The sequence below is a fragment of the Trachypithecus francoisi genome, unplaced genomic scaffold (assembly GCF_009764315.1).
Source record: "Trachypithecus francoisi isolate TF-2019V2 unplaced genomic scaffold, Tfra_2.0 Lachesis_group12, whole genome shotgun sequence".
Taxonomy (NCBI): Eukaryota; Metazoa; Chordata; class Mammalia; order Primates; family Cercopithecidae; genus Trachypithecus; species Trachypithecus francoisi.
Window position 1 is genome coordinate 10,506,454 of NW_022681457.1, and position 19,092 is coordinate 10,525,545.

Consider the following 19,092-nt stretch of genomic DNA (forward strand, 5'->3'; position numbering starts at 1 on the left):
ATACATGCACGTAGCCAACCCACTCAGCGTAAATTCCTGCCTTGCCCTTCCCTCCCTTAAAGTGTCTGCTTTTGTTTTTTGGCAGGAAGCCACGCTTCCAGTTTGCAGGTTGTGATCTGCTTCTTAAGAAACAAAGCTCCCCTCTCCAAATTCATGAACCCTGGAATTCTTTTTGATAACAGAGCCAAGAGTGCTCCACATGGGAGATCCATCTGGTCCCTGACCTGCTGTATGACTTTGGAGGAGCCCTACCCTCAGTTTTCCCATCTCTCTCCTGCCTAAGCCCTGGGTAATAGACACGGAGTCACTTTCAGCTCAGAGAGAAGCTTTATTCCTCAGGGCCCTCCTCAGGGCGGGGGCAGTAGGTAGGAAGGCTCAGCCCTCAAACTTTTTCTTGCGGCCCTCCATTCCACTCAGTGCATCGATGTTCTTGCGCCAGTCTCCCACCTCCCGGTTTTCCTGGAGGATGGCGATAGAGTCAGAGGTTAGGGTCTCTTCCTGGTCTCCAGTCTCTCAAGAATCCCTGTCTTCCCTCCAGCCTGTGGGGCCACTCTACCCTGGATGCCTGTCTAAGTGTCTAGTTCTGGAGCACTTCCCGTCTTTTCAAGATAATCCCTGCCAATTTTCCCCATACACTTCCTGTCTCCCTCATGCACTTCCTGTCTTCCCCAGCACTTCCTGTCTTTCCCCATGCACTTCCTGTCCCCCTCATGCACTTCCTGTCCCCCATGCACTTCCTGTCTTTCCCCATGCATTTCCTGTCTCACTCACATACTTTGTCTTTCCCCATCCACTTCCTGTCTCCCTCATGCACTTCCTATCTTTCCCCTCCACTTCCTGTCTCCTTCCTTCTTATTGTAGTAGTTCATCCTTATCTGCAATTTTACTTTGTGTGGTTTCAGTAAACCATGGCCCAAAAATATTAAAGGGAAAATTCCAGAAATAATTCATAAGTTTGATGGATTCTCAGGTCAATAGTAGCCTAACGCTAGGTCACAATGCTTATGTCATCCACCTCACTTCATCTCAGCACATAGGCACTGTCATTTTACATCACAAGGAAAAGAAGGGTGACTACAGGGCCATAGGATATTTTGAGAAAGAGACCAATTCATATGAGTTTTGTTATAATTGTTCTATTTTACTATTATTATTATTATTATTATTTGAGACAGGGTCTGGTTCCCTCACCCAAGTTGGAGTGCAATCTCGACTCACTGCAGCCTCAACTTCCTGGGCTCAAGCTATTCTCTCACCTCAGACTCCTGAGTAGCTAGGACCACAGGTGTGTGCCATCATGCCCAGCTAACTTTTTTTCTTTTTTTTTTTTGAGATGGAGTCTCCCACAGTTGCCCGGGCTGGAGTGCAGTGGTGAGATCTCAGCTCACTGCAACCTCTGCCTCCCGGGTTCAAGCAATTCTCCTGCCTCAGCCTCCCAAGTAGCTGGGATTACAGGCATCCACCACCACACCCAGCAAATGTTTGTATTTTTACTAGAGACGGGGTTTGACTGTGTTGGCCAGGCTGGTCTCAAACTCCTGACCTCATGATCCGCCTGTCTTGGCCTCCCAAAGCACTGAGATTACAGGCATGAGTCACCACACCCGGCAACTTTTGTATTTTTTTTTTTTTTGGAGACGGAGTCTCGCTGTGTCGCCCAGGCTGGAGTGCAGTGGCCGGATCTCAGCTCACTGCAAGCTCCGCCTCCTGGGTTCACACCATTCTCCCGCCTCAGCCTCCGAGTAGCTGGGACTACAGGCACCCGCCACCACGTCCGGCTAATTTTTTGTATTTTTAGTAGAGATGGGGTTTCACCATGTTAGCCAGGATGGTCTTGATCTCCTGACCTCGTGATCCACCCGCCTCGGCCTCCCAAAGTGCTGGGATTACAGGCTTGAGCCACCGCGCCCAGCCAACTTTTGTATTTTTTATAGAGACAGGGTCTCGCCATGTTTCCCAGGCTGGTCTCGAACTCCACAGCTCAAGCAATCTGCCCGCCTCAGCATCCCAAAGTGTTGAGATTACAGGCATGAGCCACCATGCCCAGCCTTCTTTTATTATTGTTTATTGTTAATCTCTTACTGTGTCTAGTTTAGAAATGAAACTTTATCATAGGTATGTATGTTTGTATAGGAAAAAAAATTATATATAGGGTTCAGTACAATCCATGGTTTCAGGCATCCACTCCTGTCTTTCCTGTCTTCTTCTTTAAGATGGGGTCTTACTGTATTGCCCAGGCTGGAGTGCAGTGGTGCAGTTGTATCTCACTGCACCCTCGATCTCATGGGCTCAAGCGATCTTCCCGCCTCAGCCTCCTGAGAAGCTGCATGCCACCACCACGACTAATTAATTTTAAAAAGAAACTTGTAGAAATTAAAACAACATCGTGGTGGTGTGCACCTGTAGCTACTCAGGAGGCTGAGGCATGAGAATCACTTGATCCTGGGAGGCGGAGGTTGTGGTGAGCCGAGATGGCGTCACTGCAATCCAGCAGCCCAGATGGTGTCATTGCACTCCAGCCTGGGCAGCAAGGACTCCATCTCAAAAAAAAAGGAAATTAAAAAAAAATTTTTTTTAATCTCAAAGATTACAGGCATGAGCCCCTGCACCCAGCCCTTCATGCACCTCTTTGCTCTTACATGGACTTCCTGTAGCCCTAATGCACTTCCTGTCTTCCTCTTGCATTTCGGAGGACCCCGTACTAGCTGCTTCTAGCCCCAACTCCAAGCACTGTCCGCCCTCAGGCTAGGCCCCAGGGTTGTTGGCACCCACGGCCCTTCCCCTCAGCATCCTCTTTCCTGGCCTTAGCCCACACTCACCTTCTCAGTATCCTCCTTCTTCACCTGCTTGAGGTGGGCCCGCAGGTCCAGGGACTCCTTAGCCCGGGCCCCCAGCAGCGCCTGCATCATGGCGTCCGCAGAGATCCTCACTCTCCGCAGGGTGGGCCGCTTAAACTTGCCCCGAAGGTCAAAGATCTTCTGGGTCAGATCTGCGATCTGGAGGGAGGGGGCATACGGGGGGGGGGGGAATACTCCTCCCTCCATTTCCCCCTCCCCCAACTCTTGCACCCTGCATTCCTTTTTTATTCTCCTTATCTCGTCTTCCAGTACCGAGGCCTCATCCAGTCTCTTCCCAGCTTAGGCTTCCAGGCTAAGCTTCTAATCCTGGAACTGAATCCCCCTCTTCATACGCTCCAGCCTCACCTCACAAAACCACTGGCATAACCTGGTCCGGCTACATGCACATCACAATTCCCTGGCCAATGCCTGAGCTAGTTTACCAACATGTGATGCCCTGAACATGTTCACTAACATAGTTTCTGTTTCCCAAGCCATGGCCTTCCCTGTGCTGCTCCCTCTGCCTAGGGCAGCTTTCCTTGACTCTGTTGCACTCATCCTCCTGCCCCAGCCCTGCCAGGCTCACAGTTGTCCTGGGTCTCCTGGCATGTGCAGCCAAAAGCAGCTGCAAGGGGTCAGGCAGAGACCAAGTCCCAGGTATCTCACTACCCCGAAGGTACCCGAGCTGCCCATGCGTCCCACCTCCGTGATGTTCTTGGTGACTTTTGCCTCTATGTCATATCTCTCTTCATCCACCTTATCCACACGGGCATGGAGCTGTCGGCACAAGTCCTGGAGGAGGAACGTGGTGTGTGTTGTTGGGGGAAGCCTGGAGGCCTGGAGACCTGAACCCCTGGGTCTGAGGGAGGAGGGGCTCGGGGCCGGGACTCCTGGGTCTGAGTGAGGAGGAGCTGAGGGCCTGGACTCCAGGGTCTGAGTGAGGAGGAGCTGAGGGCCTGGACTCCAGGGTCTGAGTGAGGAGGAGCTGGGGGCCTGGACTCCTGGGTCTGAGGGAGGAGGGGCTGGGGGCCTGGACTCCTGGGTCTGAGGGAGGAGGGGCTGAGGGCCTGGACTTCTGGGTCTGAGGGAGGAGGGGTGGGGCCTGGACTCCAGGGTCTGAGTGAGGAGGAGCTGAGGGCCTGGACTCCAGGGTCTGAGGGAGGAGGGGCTGGGGGCCTGGACTCCAGGGTCTGAGGGAGGAGGGGCTGGGGGCCTGGACTCCTGGGTCTGAGGGAGGAGCGGCTGAGGGCCTGGACTTCTGGGTCTGAGGGAGGAGGAGCTGAGGGCCTGGACTCCTGGGTCTGAGGGAGGAGGGGCTGGGGCCTGGACTCCTGTCTGGGATAGGAGGGCCACATGGTCCTGAAGTAGGTTGGAGCCAAGACTTCAGAGACCTGCACACAAAGGGTGTTAGGGGCCGGGAGTCCCATGAACCATATAGAATTGGGTAAGGACAGACATATTGGACGCCTGGGTCCCGAGCAAAAGAGGGGATAGGGGCTGTATTGCTGAATTCCGGGGACTAGAAACCTCGGATCCCAGGCTGGGCAGGAGTACCTGCCTTGGGAGCCGGTACCTGCAGCTCCGCGAAGCCCAGCCCGGCCAACTCCAGCGGCTGGCAGCGGGTGCTCAGAGCGCGCCCCTTCTCTCCGCGCCGCTCCTCCGCCTCTCGCTCCAGCTCCTGCTTTGCAATCTGCAGCAGCAGGGTCTGCGGAGGGGTGGGGGAGAAGCGCAGCCCACCCGGGACATCAGGATAAAGACCAGGCATAGGGAACCGCCTCCGCCCTTCTAAATCCTCGAGTTTGGTCTCCACCGTTCCAAGGCCCCGCCCCACCCGGAGCAGGACTCTCCGATAAAGCCACGCCCCGAGCGGCCAAACCCCCGCCCACTCCCGCCCACCTACCCAGAAAGCCCCACCCACTCTCAAGCTCCGCCCCCTGAGCACGTGCCTGCTCCTTCCCTGTCCCGCCCGTCCTCACCTTCAGCTGCAATTTTCTCGAGGCGGAGATCTTAGATTTTTTCTGCCAGGGTGAGATGGAGCAAGGAAGCATCATGGAGGGGGATCCGGAGACGATGGTGGAGGGGACCTCAAGACACCCCCAGCAACCCCAGCCCGTCCAGATTTGGGCCCATCTCCAACTTGCGCCCTGAGTCTACGACAGGCCACGCCCCTCATTCCCATCCACCAATCCGGGTCTCTGGCATTGGATAGGCACTTCCCATCTATCCCTAAGTAAGTCCAAGGGCAACGGAGCTCCGCCCACAGGCGGCTGTCACCAATCCGAGCGTGACCCTCTGCAAAACTCCGCCCCTGAAGCCTCTCCGCATAGTCCCCGCCCCCTTCGCAGCCTTGGCTCCTCCCCCCATCCCAGGGTCTCGGGTCCCTCCGGCACCTGTACTCGGCCCCCAGGAAGCCCCTTCCCACCTTGGCGTGCGGCTCTGTGGCGTAAGCGCGGTAGTTGGAGGAGCGTCGTCTGATTGGGGCTGGTGCAGGCCGAGGTTCCCCAGCCTGGGTTTGGAGGAGTGGGGACCCCATCACCACCAAGACCCCACCCAGCCCTTACCGTACTGCACCCTCTGCTAGGGCTGCAGCCTCCCGCCCCAGACCCCTCACTGCAGCGCCCACCCTGGCCCTGGGGGTCCCAGCCACGCCTTAGCCCGCTGGTCTCACCACATCGCTGCTCCTGGAAGGAGAGAAACCGGGGAGGGGGGTTAGTGGTGGGCTGTGTCCTGTCTGTCTCCTAAGGGACCCCTGGAGGCCCCTCTGACCAAGAGGTCGGGGGACACCGCTTGCCCTTCCTCTGGTTCCAGGAGTCTGACTCGCAAACCCGCTTCCTTTCTTCAACCAAGAGCCCCTACCCCTACCTCACAGGCCAGGGGTCCAGCCCCTCAGCTCTGACCCCTCTTAGGAACCTGAGAGGTCGCACCCAACTCCCACTTCCTTGGGGCATCACTCACTTATCCGCCATGCTGAGACTCAGGCCGGGAATGGCAGGAGGCAGGGCAAGAACAGGGGCGTTTGGAGGGTCGGTGAGGGGACCGCCCGGGTGACCTTCAGGGTCCCAGGGACCGTCAGTCTCCTCCGGGCTGCTTGAGACTCCCCGAGGACACTGAGATAAAGGGCGAGGACAGAGACTAAATATACTGTCACCTCCTCCTCCCCTGCCCACCATGCGAGATAACGGGGCACATGAGGGGCGGGGTGGGCCCTGCTCCAGCTGGATCACCAGCCACCTTGGGGCACAGGACTCCAGACCCTCCTCCCTCTGATCCTGGAGTCCTAGACCCCTCCTCCCTCAGACCCAGAGAATGCCTGACCTCCCAGCCCCCTCCTTCCTCAGTCCTAGGACCCTGGGAGACCCGAGCCACTTCCTCAGACAAGGAGTCCAGGCCCCCAGCCTCTTCTCTCAGATTGAAGAATCTGGGTCCCCAGCTCCTCCTCCCTCAGACCCAGGAGTCCAGGCCCCCGGCCCCTCCTCCCTCAGACCCAGGAGTCCAGGCCCAGCCCCTCCTCCCTCAGACCCAGGAGTCCAGGCCCAGCCCCTCCTCCCTCAGACCCAGGAGTCCAGGCCCCCAGTCCCTCCTCCCTCAGACCCAGGAGTCCAGGCCCAGCCCCTCCTCCCTCAGACCCAGGAGTCCAGACCCCAGTCCCTCCTCCCTCAGACCCAGGAGTCCAGGCCCAGCCCCTCCTCCCTCAGACCCAGGAGTCCAGGCCCAGCCCCTCCTCCCTCAGACCCAGGAGTCCAGGCCCCAGTCCTGTCCTCCCTCAGACCCACTGGTCAAGTCCCAGAAACCCAGGAATCTGGTTTCTGGCTTCCTCTGTCCACCACTCCTGGGTCTTTCTCTCCCAGCCCTGGAGACAGACATAGGACAGGAAAGACACTTGGACACACAGAGAGGTGGACATAACTTGCTTTACTTGAACCATCTGGGTGCTGACCAGGCCCTGGTGCGGAGACACCCCAGCCCCCAGTCAGCCACAGGGTGCCTGGGAACAAGGGGGCCAAAGTCAAGGGCTTGAGACTCAGGGTCAGATCCTAGACTGGGTTCAGAGCCTCAGAAGTGGAATTTGGAATTCTGAGAGAACAATCTAGAATTCTAGAAATAGAATCTCAGAAATGGAATTTGAAATTCTACCAACACTCCCAGGGTAGGGGTGGCGGGTACTGAGTGGGAACGATTAGAATAAAATTGAGGACTCTAGCAGCGGGCTAAGAATGGTGTCAGCGGGTTCTCATCCTACAACCTGACTTTGGAAGTTGGAGATAAGGGGTATCTAGGGGTTGGGTCAGACTCCAGTTTTGGAGTCTGACTCACAGTTGGACACAGCCAAAGCCCCTTGGGGCTGAGCCAGAACCTCTGAGAGTGAACCTGGAGACTCAGAGGGCAGCTGGCAGGGCTCACAGTGTGGGGTCCCGCCCTGCAGAGGCTGGGTCAGGCCCTCAGGGGCTGGGCTGCTGGCTTCAAGGGGCTGGGCCAGGACGTCAAGGGACGGAGTTCTGGGTTCCACAGCTGGGTCAGTGCTGCCCAGAGCCAATTCCTGGGACTTGCAGAAACGTGCGAAGGTCTCTGAGGGCCTGGCCTCAGTCTGTGGAGCAAATCCAGCTGCCCGAGCGCGTTCGCCGACCTGGGTGTTGAATCCCTGCAGCTGCTCCTGCCGCACGTCCACCAGGTACCTGCAGATGGGGAGCGCCATGTCAGGGACCCAGATATTGATCCCCAGCCAGGAGATTCCTCGCCCTCCACCCCACTGGCTCACCGGGCTAATTCCACAATCAGGTTCCCTCCAGGTGCCACACAGGCCCCAAGCTCGGGGCTGAGAAGATGGACCATCCTGCAGAGGGGACAGAGGACAAGCTGAGATTCAGCTGAGGGAGGAGGGGGCTCTGGGAACCCAGACACTGAGGGAGGAGGGGCTGCAACACTGGAGTCTGGGTCCTGGGAAAGAAGGGAGCAGGAGGTCTGGACTCAGGTACCAGGCAGGAGAAGCTGGGTCTGGACTCCTGGGTCTGAGGGAGGAGGAGCTGGGGGCCTGGACTCCTGGGTCTGAGGGAGGAGGGGTTGGGGCACCTGGACTCCTGGGTCTGAGGGAGGAGGAGGGCCTGGGGCTTGGGTTCCAGGGTCTGAGGGAGGAGGGGCTGGGGGCCTGATCCTGGGTCTTGTGAGCACAGATGCCTCCCTGCTTACCCACAGGCCACATAGAGGAGCTGGAACCGGCCATTGTAGCAGCTTTTGTGGTGGAGAGTCTCAGCAGAATTGAGCGGCAGGAAGTGGACAATGAATGATTCTGGGGTGGGGGCTGCTGGAGGAAGGGGATAGAGGGGTCACCTCTGACGGGCAGAGCCATGAGGCCAGAAAGCCAGAGAGATACATAGAGCTGGGCAGAGCTGGGCAGGCACACAGGACTTGGAGATAACACTTTTTGTCCTCTTGAAGCTTTTAAAAAAATCTTTCCTCTGAGGTGGATTCCTGGAAAATTCTGGGAAGGTCAGCTCGGCAGGCAGAGGCTCACTGTACAGATCAGGCAACTGAGACTCTAGAGAGGGAAAGAGGGTGGGTGGCCAGGGCCACATGTGACATGCCCTGTCGGACAGACACTCAGGGAGGGCCAGGTTGGAGGATGGCTGGAAGGAGGCCCAGCGTGGATCCGGGGTGCAGGAGGGTGTCCAAGGGAGAGCTGGGACCCAGCACCGTGTGAGAATATTCTTGGATAGCTTAGCCCTCTGCAGATAAGATTAGAATTCTACTAATGGAATTCAGAATCCTAAGCATGCTCTCAGAATTTAGGAAAGGGAGAGGAAGAGAAGAGAGGAAAAGACAGAATATCAAGAAGCTGTCACTTGCCCAGGCATTCCAAATCATATCAGTCCACACTCCAGTGTGAAACACTTGGAGGCTAGAGTCCCTGGCTTACCTGTCGTCCCTGGCCTACCTGGGACTTACCTGGAGTCCTGGCTTACCTGTTGTTATCCCTGGCTGACCTGTTATCCCTGGCTGACCTGTTATCCCTGGCTTACCTGGAGTCCCTGGCTTATCTGGGACTTACCTGCAGTCCCTGGCTCACGTGTTCTTATCCCTGGCTTACCTGGAGTCCCTGGCTCCGGGCTTGCCTCCGAGCTCTGCTGCTCCTCCGGGTCCCCCCGGCTGGCTCTCGCGCGCCCCCAGGCGGCCACCTCGCGGAGCAGCTCTGTCACGTTGTGTTGCGTGATCTCCCCGGCCGTCTGGGGTAGGAGGGGCGTGGCCAGACGTCGGGGCCGGGATGGCGGGGCGGGGCTTAGAACGCGGGGAGTCCTCGGTCCAGGACTAGAACTCCCGCAGCTGCTTGGAGGATGTGAAGTGGGGCGGGACCTGTCCCGCGGGGATGGGGCCTGTTCCCTGAATCGAGTCATCCCCGCCCAGTGACGGGTTGGGTTTGGAGCTAGGGGCGGGGCCTGCTGTGGAGGCGGGGCCTTGCGCACCCACCCACCCCCAGCCCTACCCCCAGCCCCAGTCCCAGCCTCGCCGCGCACCTTGACCGGCTGTCCGTTGCTGGTCCGCAGGAGGCTCTCGTCGTCTGCTTCGATGCCGAAGGCCACGAAGGGCCCCGTGGCGATGTCCCCCCAGTACCCGCGCGCTGCCACGCGCTCCCCGCGCTGGAAAAGGAGGCAGAGAGGCGCGGGTGAGGTCGAGGTTGGGGACCCTGACTCCTAGGTCTCCGAGAAGCAGCGGTGGGCCAGGACAGGCAGTGGACACGCACGTAGCTCAGGAGGCGACCCGACGCCAGGGTCCGGTTGGGCACATGATAGGCGCTGGAGTCCCTGAGTTCAAAGGCGACGCCTGTGTCCCGCCAGCGTCGGAACTCTTGGGTGTGAATGACTTGGGCCTGGGGTGGGGGGCAGGAAGAAGGGAGCCCTCAATGAACCCAGCATGGAGGGACCCCTACACCATCCTCCCTCAGACCCAGGAGTCCAGGCCCCAGCCCCTCCTCCCTCAGACCCAGGAGTCCAGACCCCCAGCCCCTCCTCCCTCAGACCCAGGAGTCCAGACCCTCCAGCCCCTCCTCCCTCAGACCCAGGAGTCCAGGCCCCACCCCCTCCTCCCTCAGACCCAGGAGTCCAGACCCCCAGCCCCTCCTCCCTCAGACCCAGGAGTCCAGACCCTCCAGCTCCTCCTCCCTCAGACCCAGGAGTCCGGGGCCCCAACCCCTCCTCCCTCAGACCAGCAGTTCAGAACCCCCAGCCCCTCCTCCCTCAGACCCAGGAGTCCAGACCCAGACCTCAGCCCCTCCTCCCTCAGACCCAGGGAGTCCAGACCCCAGCCCTTCCTCCTGTGCCCCTCACCCCGCGGTCATGCAGCTTCATGCGCAGGTCCCAGTCGCTGACACCGCGCCGGGCGTCGTAGCGGGAGCCCAGGTAGTGGCGCAGCCGCGAATCCCAGAGGCGGCTCATGGCGAAGGCCTCGGGCCCTTTCTCGCCGCCCGCCCAGAAGCGGAACACGGCCTCCAGGGCGTCCCGCTCGCGGAACTGCAGGGCGAGGCACGCGTGGGGAGAGAGGGAGGCAGAGAGGGATGCAGGGAGAGCGGCTTCTAATTGACCCTCTCTTCCATCCCAGAACAGAGGAACGATTCCCCTCTTTCTCGGATGGAAAAACTGAGGTTCCGAAAGCAGAAGCAACCTGCTGCCCCCACGCCAAATCCCACAGTGGGAGTCGGGGAACTGGGATTCGAACTCCCGAACCCGCCGCCTGCTCCATCAACACACGTCCTTTGGACTGCGCACTTCCATTCTTCCCGCGGCCACCCGATCCCAGATGGAGGCCGGGCGGCGGCACCTTGAGGGCGCGGAGGCTGAGCCAGGGCAGCTGCTCCTCCAGGCGGTCCGGCTCGGGGACCAGGTGAGCCAGCAGGTCGGCCTGGGCGCGCACGAAGGCAGCCACCGGCGGGCGCAGCAGGGCGTTCCCCCACACCTCCAGGAAGGTCTCGCTCCGCTCTAGGGAGAGGGGGAGATAATTGGGGGAATGTGCGGAGGAGGGAGCCCAGGAATTAGACCCTTAATATGTTGTTAGGTCGTAGTCATATAATGAAAACAATGAACCCCTGCAAACTCCCCAAGCATTCCAAAAACTACATGAAGAACAGGGCCGCCGGCCTGGTGGCTGGCGCCTGTAGTCGCAGTTACTCGGGAGGCTGAGGCAGGAGAATCGCTTGAACCCGAAGGCGGAGGTTGCAGTGAGCCGAGATCCTGCCATTGCACTCCAACCTGGACAACAGAATGAGACTCCCGCCTCTAAAATAAATAAATAAATAACCACCTAGAAGAGGGAATTGGAGTTGTAGATTCCACACTCAACGCAGACACAGAATATTTGGGGCAAAAGATAACAATACAACAGTAAAACAAAAATACAAATTGTAAAATATGGTGTAAGCATTTACATTGTATTACATATTATAGGTAATTGTTTTTTTTTTTTGAGATGGATTTGTACTCTGAATTCTCTGGGTTATTAATGACTGATATGGTTTGGATCTGTGTCCCACCTAAATCTCATGTTGAATTGTATTCCCCAAATGTTGGAGGTGGGGCCTGCTGCGAGGTGATAGGGTCATGGGGGCAGATTTCTCCCTTACTGTTCTCGTGATAGTGAGTTCCCACAAAATCTGGTTGTTTGAAAGTGTGCGGCTCTTCCCCGCTGCCTCTCTTGCTCCTTCTCCTGCCATGGAACAGGTGCCTGCATCCCCTTCACTTTCTGCATTGATTGTAAGTTTTCTGAGGCCTTCACAGCCATGCGTGCTCCCTGTACAGCCTGTGGAACTGAGTCAATTAAACCTTTTTTCTTGGGGCCGGGTGAGATGGCTCACACCTGTAAACCCAGCACTTTGGCAGGCCAAGGCGGGCGGATTACCTGAGGTCGGGAGCTCAAGACCATCCTGGCCAACATGGTGAAACCCCGGCTGTACTAAAAGTACAAAAAATTAGCCGGGCGTGGTGCTGCATGCCTGTAATCCTAGCTACTTGGGAGACTGAGGCAGGAGAATTGCTTGAATCCAGGAGGCAGAGGTTATGGGGAGCCAAGATTGTGCCATTGCACTCCAACGTGGGCAACGGGGCATGACTCTGCCTCAAAAAACAAACAAACAAACAAATCTGTTTTCTTTTTCTTTTTTAGATGGAGGTTTTGCTCTTGTCACCCAGGCTGGAGTGCAATGGCATGATCTTGGCTCACTGCAACCTCCGCCTCACCGGTTCAAGTGATTCTCCTGCCTCAGCCTCCTGAGTAGCTGGGACTACAGGCACCCCCCACTACGCCCGGCTAATTTTTGTATTTTCAGTAGAGATGGGGTTTTACCATGTTGAGCAGGATGGTCTCGATCTCCTGACCTCGTGATCCGTCCGCCTCGGCCTCCCAAAGTGCTGGGATTACAGGTGTGAACCACTGCACCCAGCCTCTCCTGGAATTTTCTAAGTGACTCTAAGATGTATTATATTTAGCCCCATTTTACAGGTAGGAGAAGCTGAGGCTCTTAAGATGGCAAATTACATCAAAGGGGACCATCACCAATAAATATATATGATTTTTTTTTTCCATCAGTGGTACCACACTGGAAAATGCCAAACATTTTTTTTTTTTTAGATGGAGTTTTGCTCTCGTTACCCAGGCTGGAGTGCAATGGCACGATCTCGGCTCACTGCAACCTCTGCCTCCCAGGAAAATAACCAAACTTGTTCATTGTACCATTGAAATGCCAGAATCCCTCTAGGGAGGGGGAGACCAGCAGTCAGAATGCCTGGGTCCTTAGCAGCAGACCTTGCAGCCCCATCTTCTCCGGATCCTCCAGGGCTAAGCTGAAGAGCAACATGTGTCGGGCCACAGCTTCCAGATTATTCTCCAGCACAAAGAACTAGAAGGATGGACAGGGCAGAATAATTCTGAGACCTGTTTGCCTGAGCCCAAGGAGACCCAGGAGAGCAGGCCCTCAGCTCTTTCCTTCTACACACCCAGGAGTTCTGTACACCAGCCTCTTCCTTCAAACACAGGAGTCTGGGTCCCCAGAGCCCTCTTTCCTTCCATTACTCAGAAGACCTGATCTTTGAGCTCTTCCTCACTACAGAAACCACGAGTTCCAAACCCCAGCCCCTTCCTTTCCCAAGACGCATGAGTTGGCTCCCAACTTCCACCTCCCTCAGATCTAGGAGTCTCCAGCCCCTTCATTCCTGGACCTGAGGTTTTAGAATTCCAATCCCTTCCTCCCTCAAGGACGCGGGAATCTGGGCTCTCATCTCCATCCCAGCTCACGTTGAACCTCCTGCGAGGCCAGAGCTTCGCTCGGGACAGCGTCCGCAGCAGGTGCCGTCCATCCACAGAGCCCAGAAGCAGCACGTCTAGCTCGGGGGTGCTGTGCACCGTATCGGCCTGGGAATCTGGGTCCACAGGAGGACCTGGCAAGATGAAAGCCGGCTAGGGCACCATGGTGGTTGGCAGACCGTCCACCGTAGCATCCCCTACAACAATGGACTACAAATCCAGTAGGCGTCGCGCCTGTGGCCTAGGTTCTAAGAGGAGGTGTTTTCTTCGAGTATTCTGGGATTCATAGTCTGCAGACAGGAACTTGGGGCTGCCCCGGGAGCGCGCCCTCCGCCGTTGGATCCTTGGAGAACGTTAGCGCGCCCCCTGCCACCGACGTTGGGACTACGAGCTCTAAAAGGCCGTCTGCTCAGGCTGGGAAGGCAGACGGTGTATCAGACCTTGCGTGCTGGGACTCACTTTCAGCCTGCAGGTCCAGCGCCGGGGACAGGCCCCACCAGGACACGGAGCCGAAGCCCCTGCCGGAGCCGGCAGGTGTGGTCATCACGCTGCGGAAAAGACATTCTGAGAATCCCACATATTGCCCGCCCCGCTCCCCTCTCACCGCCCCGCACTTCTCGCCCCTTTGCCTCCACATGATACCCTGCCCACACCTTTATCCTCCAAATATCCTGGGACGCCCCTTCCTCTCTGCTCAGTGCAGCACTGTGGACCTGCGGCACTCCGCAACTGCTGGCCAGAATCCCCGCCCTTTTCGATCAATTAACCAATGGGAGCATGGGGGATGGGACCACAGGGATCAACTGACCAATGAAAGTGAGCGAGGCCCGCCCTCTACAAACTTTTGGCCAATGGGAGCACTGAGGGCCAGGCTTCCCCCACCCCTAGGAGAAGAGGACGTGTGGACGCGGTTGTCATGACGACGGCACTGACGGGGAAAGGGGCGGGGCTGAAACAGGTTGGGGCCGAGTCAGGGTCGGTCCAAATTTCTGGAATAGGGGAGGCCTGGGCTGATTAAAATTGAGAGTGAACGGAGCATAATCCTATTTCCTGTTTTGTTTTTTTTTTTTCTTTTTTCCATCTGCTGCCTTTGCTCCTACGTAACTGAATTTTGAGCAACCCAAATAAAGTGAAGTGTCTAGACTTTAGACGGCAGGCTTCTGAGCCCGCTCCCCGCCCCAGCACAACGTGGGCTCTACCACACAGAGCTGCCCACAGGTGGGGCACTGATGTGCAGGTCATTAAATATTCAGGGATTTTTGTGAGTTGGTTATTGTCGCACGAAGCAATAATTTAAACTTACAGCTCTATCCTTTTATAGTTTCTAAGCGGGATGATTGGGTGTTCACGCGCATGTGTGAGATGTGCCTCCTTCAAACCTTGTTACGACATCGGCACGTTACCCTTCTGACATGAATTTTAAAAACTACAGGTAAATTTTGTAATCGTACAGTTAAATGCACTGCATTAAAATAAGGGTAAGTCGGCCGGGCGCGGTGGCTCACACCTGTAATCCCAACACTTTGGGAGGTCGAGGTGGGCAGATCACTTGAGGTCAGGAGTTGGAGACCAGCCTGGCCAACATGGTGAAACAGCGCCTCTACCTTAAAAAATACAAAAATCGGCCGGGCGCGGTGGCTCAAGCCTGTAATCCCAGCACTTTGGGAGGCCGAGACGGGCGGATCACGAGGTCAGGAGATCGAGACCATCCTGGCTAACCCGGTGAAACCCCGTCTCTACTAAAAAAAATACAAAAAACTAGCCGGGCGAGGTGGCGGGTGCCTGTAGTCCCAGCTACTCGGGAGGCTGAGCCAGGAGAATGGCGTAAACCCGGGAGGCGGAGCTTGCAGTGAGCTGAGATCCGGCCACTGCACTCCAGCCTGGGTGACAGAGCGAGACTTCGTCTCAAAAAAAAAAAAAAAAAAAAAAAAAATTAACCGGGCGTGGTGGCACGCACCTGTAATCCTAGCTACTCTGGAGGCTGAGGCAGGAGAGTCTGTTGAACCCGGGAGGCGGAGGTTGCAGTGAGCTGCGCCTCTGGACTCCAGCCTGGGCGACAGAGCAACACTGTCAAAAAACAAAAACAACAACAACAAAAAACAACAGAGTCTGAATGAGGCACATCTCTGAATCACCCCAGCACCCTGCACTGGGCTCAGCGCCCAAGGAGACTTGGCTCTCTGCCTCCTTTCCTTGCTTAGACCAGTCACCCTTTCTGAGCCTCAGTCTCCTGCTCTGTGTGATAGGAATGTAGCGTGCAGCTGGCAGAGGGGCAGCGGATCTGCCTCCTGAGGGCAGATCTGGGCACTGGGAAGACAATACCCACTGGGGAAATGAAGGCTGAGACCTCAGCAGTTCCTGCAGAATCAGCCTGGCTAACCAGCCCCTCCCAGGCCAGCTCTAAGCCTGCAAGAGCCCCAGATCCTGGCTTTCTCTCTGGAGAATTAATGCCTTTCCTCCCTGTTTCTCCCACTCCCCCAGCATATTCTCAGCAAACGAGCCAGAGTGACTTTTTGAGACGGAGTCTTGCTGCGACGCCCAGACTGGAGTGCAGTGGCGCAATCTTGGCTGACTGCAACCTCCGCCTCCCGGGTTCAAGTCATTCTTCTGCCTCAGCCTCCTGAGTAACTGGGATTACAGTCATGCACCACGACGCCTGGCTAATTCTGTATTTTTAGTAGAGACAGGGTTTCTCCGTGTTGGTCAGGCTGGTCTCCAACTCACGACCTCAGGTGATCTGCCCGCCTTGGCCTCTCAAAGTGTTGGAATTACAGGCGTGAGCCACTGAGCCCGCAAATTTTTTTTTTTTTTAAATTTTTTGAGATGGAGTCTTGCTCTGTCGCCCAGGCTGGAGTGCAGTGGCATGATCTTGGCTCACTGCAACCTCCACCTCCTAGGTTCTAGCAATTCTCCTGCCTCAGCCTCCTGAGTAGGTTGGATTACAGGTGCCCACCCCCAAGCCCTGCTAATTTTTGTATTTTTAGTAGAGACGAGGTTTCACCATGCTGCCCAGGCTGGTCTCAAACTCCTGACCTCAAGTGCTCCGCGGGCCTCAGCCTCCCGAAGTGCTTGAATTACAGGCGTGAGCCGCTGCACCTGGCCCAGAGTGATCTTCAACATAAATCAAATAATGTCTCCCACCTCTTCAAATCCTCCAAATGGTTCCCGCCACACCTGGACACATTCCCAGGTCCTTAGCTTGGCTCCCTATGCCCTATGCAGTTATCCACCCCTGAAGCCACACCAGCCTCTTGGCTCCTTGGAGAACACACCACACCGTTTGAACCCCAGGGCCTTTGCAACTTGGGGTTCTTTTGCCTTGAAATCTCTGCCCCCTCATCTTTAGTAGCTGGGACCACAGGCAAGTGCCGCTATGCCTGGATATGTATGTATGTGTGTGTGTATGCATGTGTGTATGTGTATGTGTATGCGTGTGTGTGTATGTGTGTATGTATCTCTGTGTGTATGTGTATGTATATGTGTGTATGTGTGTGTGTATGTATGTGTGTATGTGTGTATGTATCTCTGTGTGTATGTGTATGTATATGTGTGTATGTGTGTATGTATGTATGTGTGTGTATGTGTGTGTGTATCTCTGTGTGTATGTGTATGTATATGTATGTATGTGTGTATGTGTGGGTGTGTATGTGTGTATGTATCTCTGTGTGTATGTGTATGTGTGTATGTATGTATGTATGTGTGTATGTGTGGGTGTGTATGTGTGTATGTATCTCTGTGTGTATGTGTGGGTGTGTATGTATCTCTGTGTGTATGTGTGGGTGTGTATGTATGTATCTCTGTGTGTATCTCTGTGTGTATGTGTATGTATATGTGTGTATGTATGTGTGTATGTATGTGTGTATGTGTGGGTGTGTATGTATGTGTGTATGTATCTCTGTGTGTATGTGTATGTATGTGTGTGTGTATCTCTGTGTGTATGTGTGGGTGTATATGTGTGTATGTGTGTATGTGTGGGTGTGTATGTGTGTATGTATGTGTGTATGTATGTATCTCTGTGTGTGTGTATCTCTGTGTGTATGTGTATGTATATGTGTGTGCATGTATGTGTGTATGTATGTGTGTATGTGTGTATGTATGTGTGTATGTATCTCTGTGTGTATGTGTGTATGTATGTGTGTGTGTATGTATCTCTGTGTGTATCTCTGTGTGTATGTGTATGTATATGTGTATATGTATGTGTGTATGTATGTGTGTATGTGTGGGTGTGTATGTGTGTATGTGTATGTATGTGTGTGTGTATGTGTGTATGTAGCAAAAGGGTCTCACTAGTTGCCCAGGCTGTTATTTATTTATCTGAGACGGAGTTTCACTCTTCTTGCCCAGGCTGGAGTGCAATGTCGCGATCTCGGTTCACTGCAACCTCCACCTCCCCGGTTCAAGCGATTCTCCCACCTCAGCCTCCTGAGTAGTTGGGACTACAGGTATGCGCCACCACACCCAGCTAATTTTGTACTTTCAGTAGAGATGGGGTTTCTTCGTGTTGGTCAGGCTGGTCTCAAACTCCTGACCTCAGGTGATCTGCCTGCCTTGGTCTCCCAAAGTGCTGGGATTACAGGCGTGAGCCACCGCGCCTGGCTTTATTTATTTATTTAAGACAGGGACTTGCTCTGTTGCCCAGACTGGATTACTTCAGCCTGAAACTCCTGGGCTCAAGCGATCCTCCCACCTCTGCACCCCTAGTAGCTAGAACTACAGGCACATTCCCCCATACCTAGCTAACTTTACAAATTTTAAAAATAGAGATGAGGTCTCACTTTATTATCCAGGCTGGTCTCAAACCCTGGGCCCCAAGCGATCCTCCTGCCTCCCAAAGAGCTGGGATTACAGGCCTGAGTCACTATGACTAGACGTTTTTTCTTTTTCTTTTCTTTCTTTCTTTCTTTCTTTCTTTCTTTTCTTTCTTTTTTTTTTTTTTTTTTTTTGACAAGATCTCCTTCTGTGGCACAGGCTGGAATGCAGTGGCATAATCACAACTCACATCAGCCTCTAAATCTTAGGCTCAAGTAGTCCTCCCACCTCAGCCTCCCAGGTAGCGGGGTCTACAGATATGCATTACCATGTTCAGCTGATTTTTTCTATTCTTTTGTAGAGACAGGGTCTCACTATGTTGCCCAGGCTGGTCTGGAACTCCTGGGCTCAAGCAATCCTCCTGCCGTGGCCTCCCAAAGTGCTGGGATTAAGGCATGAGCCATCGTGCTTGGCCTTGTTTTCTTTTTAAACTGGTGTAAAGCACACACACTATTAAGTTAATTGGGAATGACATTTAGTACATTCCCAATGCTGTGCAACCATCACCACTGTCTAGTTCCAGAACTTTCTCTTCACTCCAAAAGAAAACCCATACCCCACTTACCTCCCCATTTCTTTCTCCTCAGTCCCTGACAACCACGAATCTTTCTGTCTCTATGAATTTGTCAGTTCAGGAGGTTTCTTTTGGATGGAATCTTGCACTATTCAGCCATCTGTGTCCGCTTCCCTCACTTGGCATAATATTTTCAGGACTCATCTGTGCTGAAGTAGGAATCAATGCTTCCTTCTGTTTTTATGACCAAATAATATTCCACCATTTTTCTCCCTAACCTTTGCAAGCTTCATTCCTTCTTGTCATTCAAGTCATGGCCCAGACGGCACCTCCTCAGGAAGGCTGCCCCTGTCCACCCTCCCTAAATTATCTCAGCGCTTTTACGTTTTGGTCCCAGTGTGGACTGCCATTTGTAATGCTTTTGTTCTTCTGCCGCTCTGCTTTCTTGTTGAGACGGAGAACCAAGGACCCCATTGTCATCACCTAAATCAATCCCAGGATTTAGAGACAGGCTTTCTGGCTGTGTAATTCTGAGCATTTCACAGGAATTCATTCTCTCTCTCTCTCTCTCTCTTCTCCTCTCTCTCTCTCTCTCTCTCTCTCTCTCTCCTCTCTCTCTCTCTCTCTCTCTCTCTCTCTTTCGTCTCGATG

At 54.9% G+C, this 19,092-nt stretch overlaps 2 protein-coding genes and 1 non-coding gene across 6 annotated transcripts; 1 reads left to right on the forward strand and 2 right to left on the reverse strand.

The window, feature by feature from the left end:
* Window positions 1-308: 308 nt before the first annotated feature.
* On the reverse strand, window positions 309-5,964 carry TNNI3 (troponin I3, cardiac type). Its single transcript, XM_033224431.1, has 8 exons — window positions 5,793-5,964; window positions 5,506-5,518; window positions 5,260-5,343; window positions 4,814-4,855; window positions 4,411-4,542; window positions 3,540-3,629; window positions 2,820-2,996; window positions 309-459 (listed from the first exon to the last, which is right to left on the reverse strand). The coding sequence occupies exons 1-8, from the start codon at window positions 5,801-5,803 to the stop codon at window positions 376-378; spliced, it is 633 nt and encodes a 210-aa protein (XP_033080322.1). The 5' UTR covers window positions 5,804-5,964; the 3' UTR covers window positions 309-375.
* A 767-nt stretch (window positions 5,965-6,731) lies between these two features.
* On the reverse strand, window positions 6,732-14,160 carry DNAAF3 (dynein axonemal assembly factor 3). 4 transcript variants are annotated; one of them, XM_033224434.1, is made up of 12 exons: window positions 13,772-14,159; window positions 13,578-13,666; window positions 13,110-13,252; window positions 12,621-12,714; window positions 10,644-10,801; window positions 10,154-10,336; window positions 9,571-9,696; window positions 9,344-9,466; window positions 8,920-9,055; window positions 8,022-8,136; window positions 7,594-7,668; window positions 6,732-7,510 (listed from the first exon to the last, which is right to left on the reverse strand). In XM_033224434.1, the coding sequence occupies exons 2-12, from the start codon at window positions 13,660-13,662 to the stop codon at window positions 7,123-7,125; spliced, it is 1,626 nt and encodes a 541-aa protein (XP_033080325.1). In that variant the 5' UTR covers window positions 13,663-13,666; window positions 13,772-14,159; the 3' UTR covers window positions 6,732-7,122. The 4 variants fall into 4 exon arrangements, with proteins under 4 accessions (XP_033080325.1, XP_033080324.1, XP_033080323.1 ...); XM_033224433.1 differs by having other exon boundaries at window positions 8,022-8,133; window positions 13,578-14,160; XM_033224432.1 differs by having other exon boundaries at window positions 13,578-14,159.
* A 267-nt stretch (window positions 14,161-14,427) lies between these two features.
* On the forward strand, window positions 14,428-14,531 carry LOC117094091. The gene has a single exon (XR_004441416.1). It is a non-coding gene; the product is annotated as a small nucleolar RNA U13 (small nucleolar RNA).
* Window positions 14,532-19,092: the final 4,561 nt, after the last annotated feature.

Coding starts and splice junctions, on each gene's coding strand:
- TNNI3 (XM_033224431.1), bottom strand. Junction 3,630..4,410: donor TGGGCTTCGCGGAGCTGCAG/GTACCGGCTCCC, acceptor TTCCTCCTCCAG/GACTTGTGCCGACAGCTCCA. Junction 460..2,819: donor AGAAGGAGGATACTGAGAAG/GTGAGTGTGGGC, acceptor GCCATCCTCCAG/GAAAACCGGGAGGTGGGAGA.
- DNAAF3 (XM_033224432.1), bottom strand. CDS start 13,755: ATGTGGAGGCAAAGGGGCGAGAAGTGCGGGGCGGTGAGAGGGGAGCGG. Junction 13,253..13,577: donor GCTGGACCTGCAGGCTGAAA/GTGAGTCCCAGC, acceptor TCATCTTGCCAG/GTCCTCCTGTGGACCCAGAT. Junction 8,137..8,919: donor CCCGGAGCCAGGGACTCCAG/GTAAGCCAGGGA, acceptor CCCTTCCTCCAG/CAGCCCCCACCCCAGAATCA.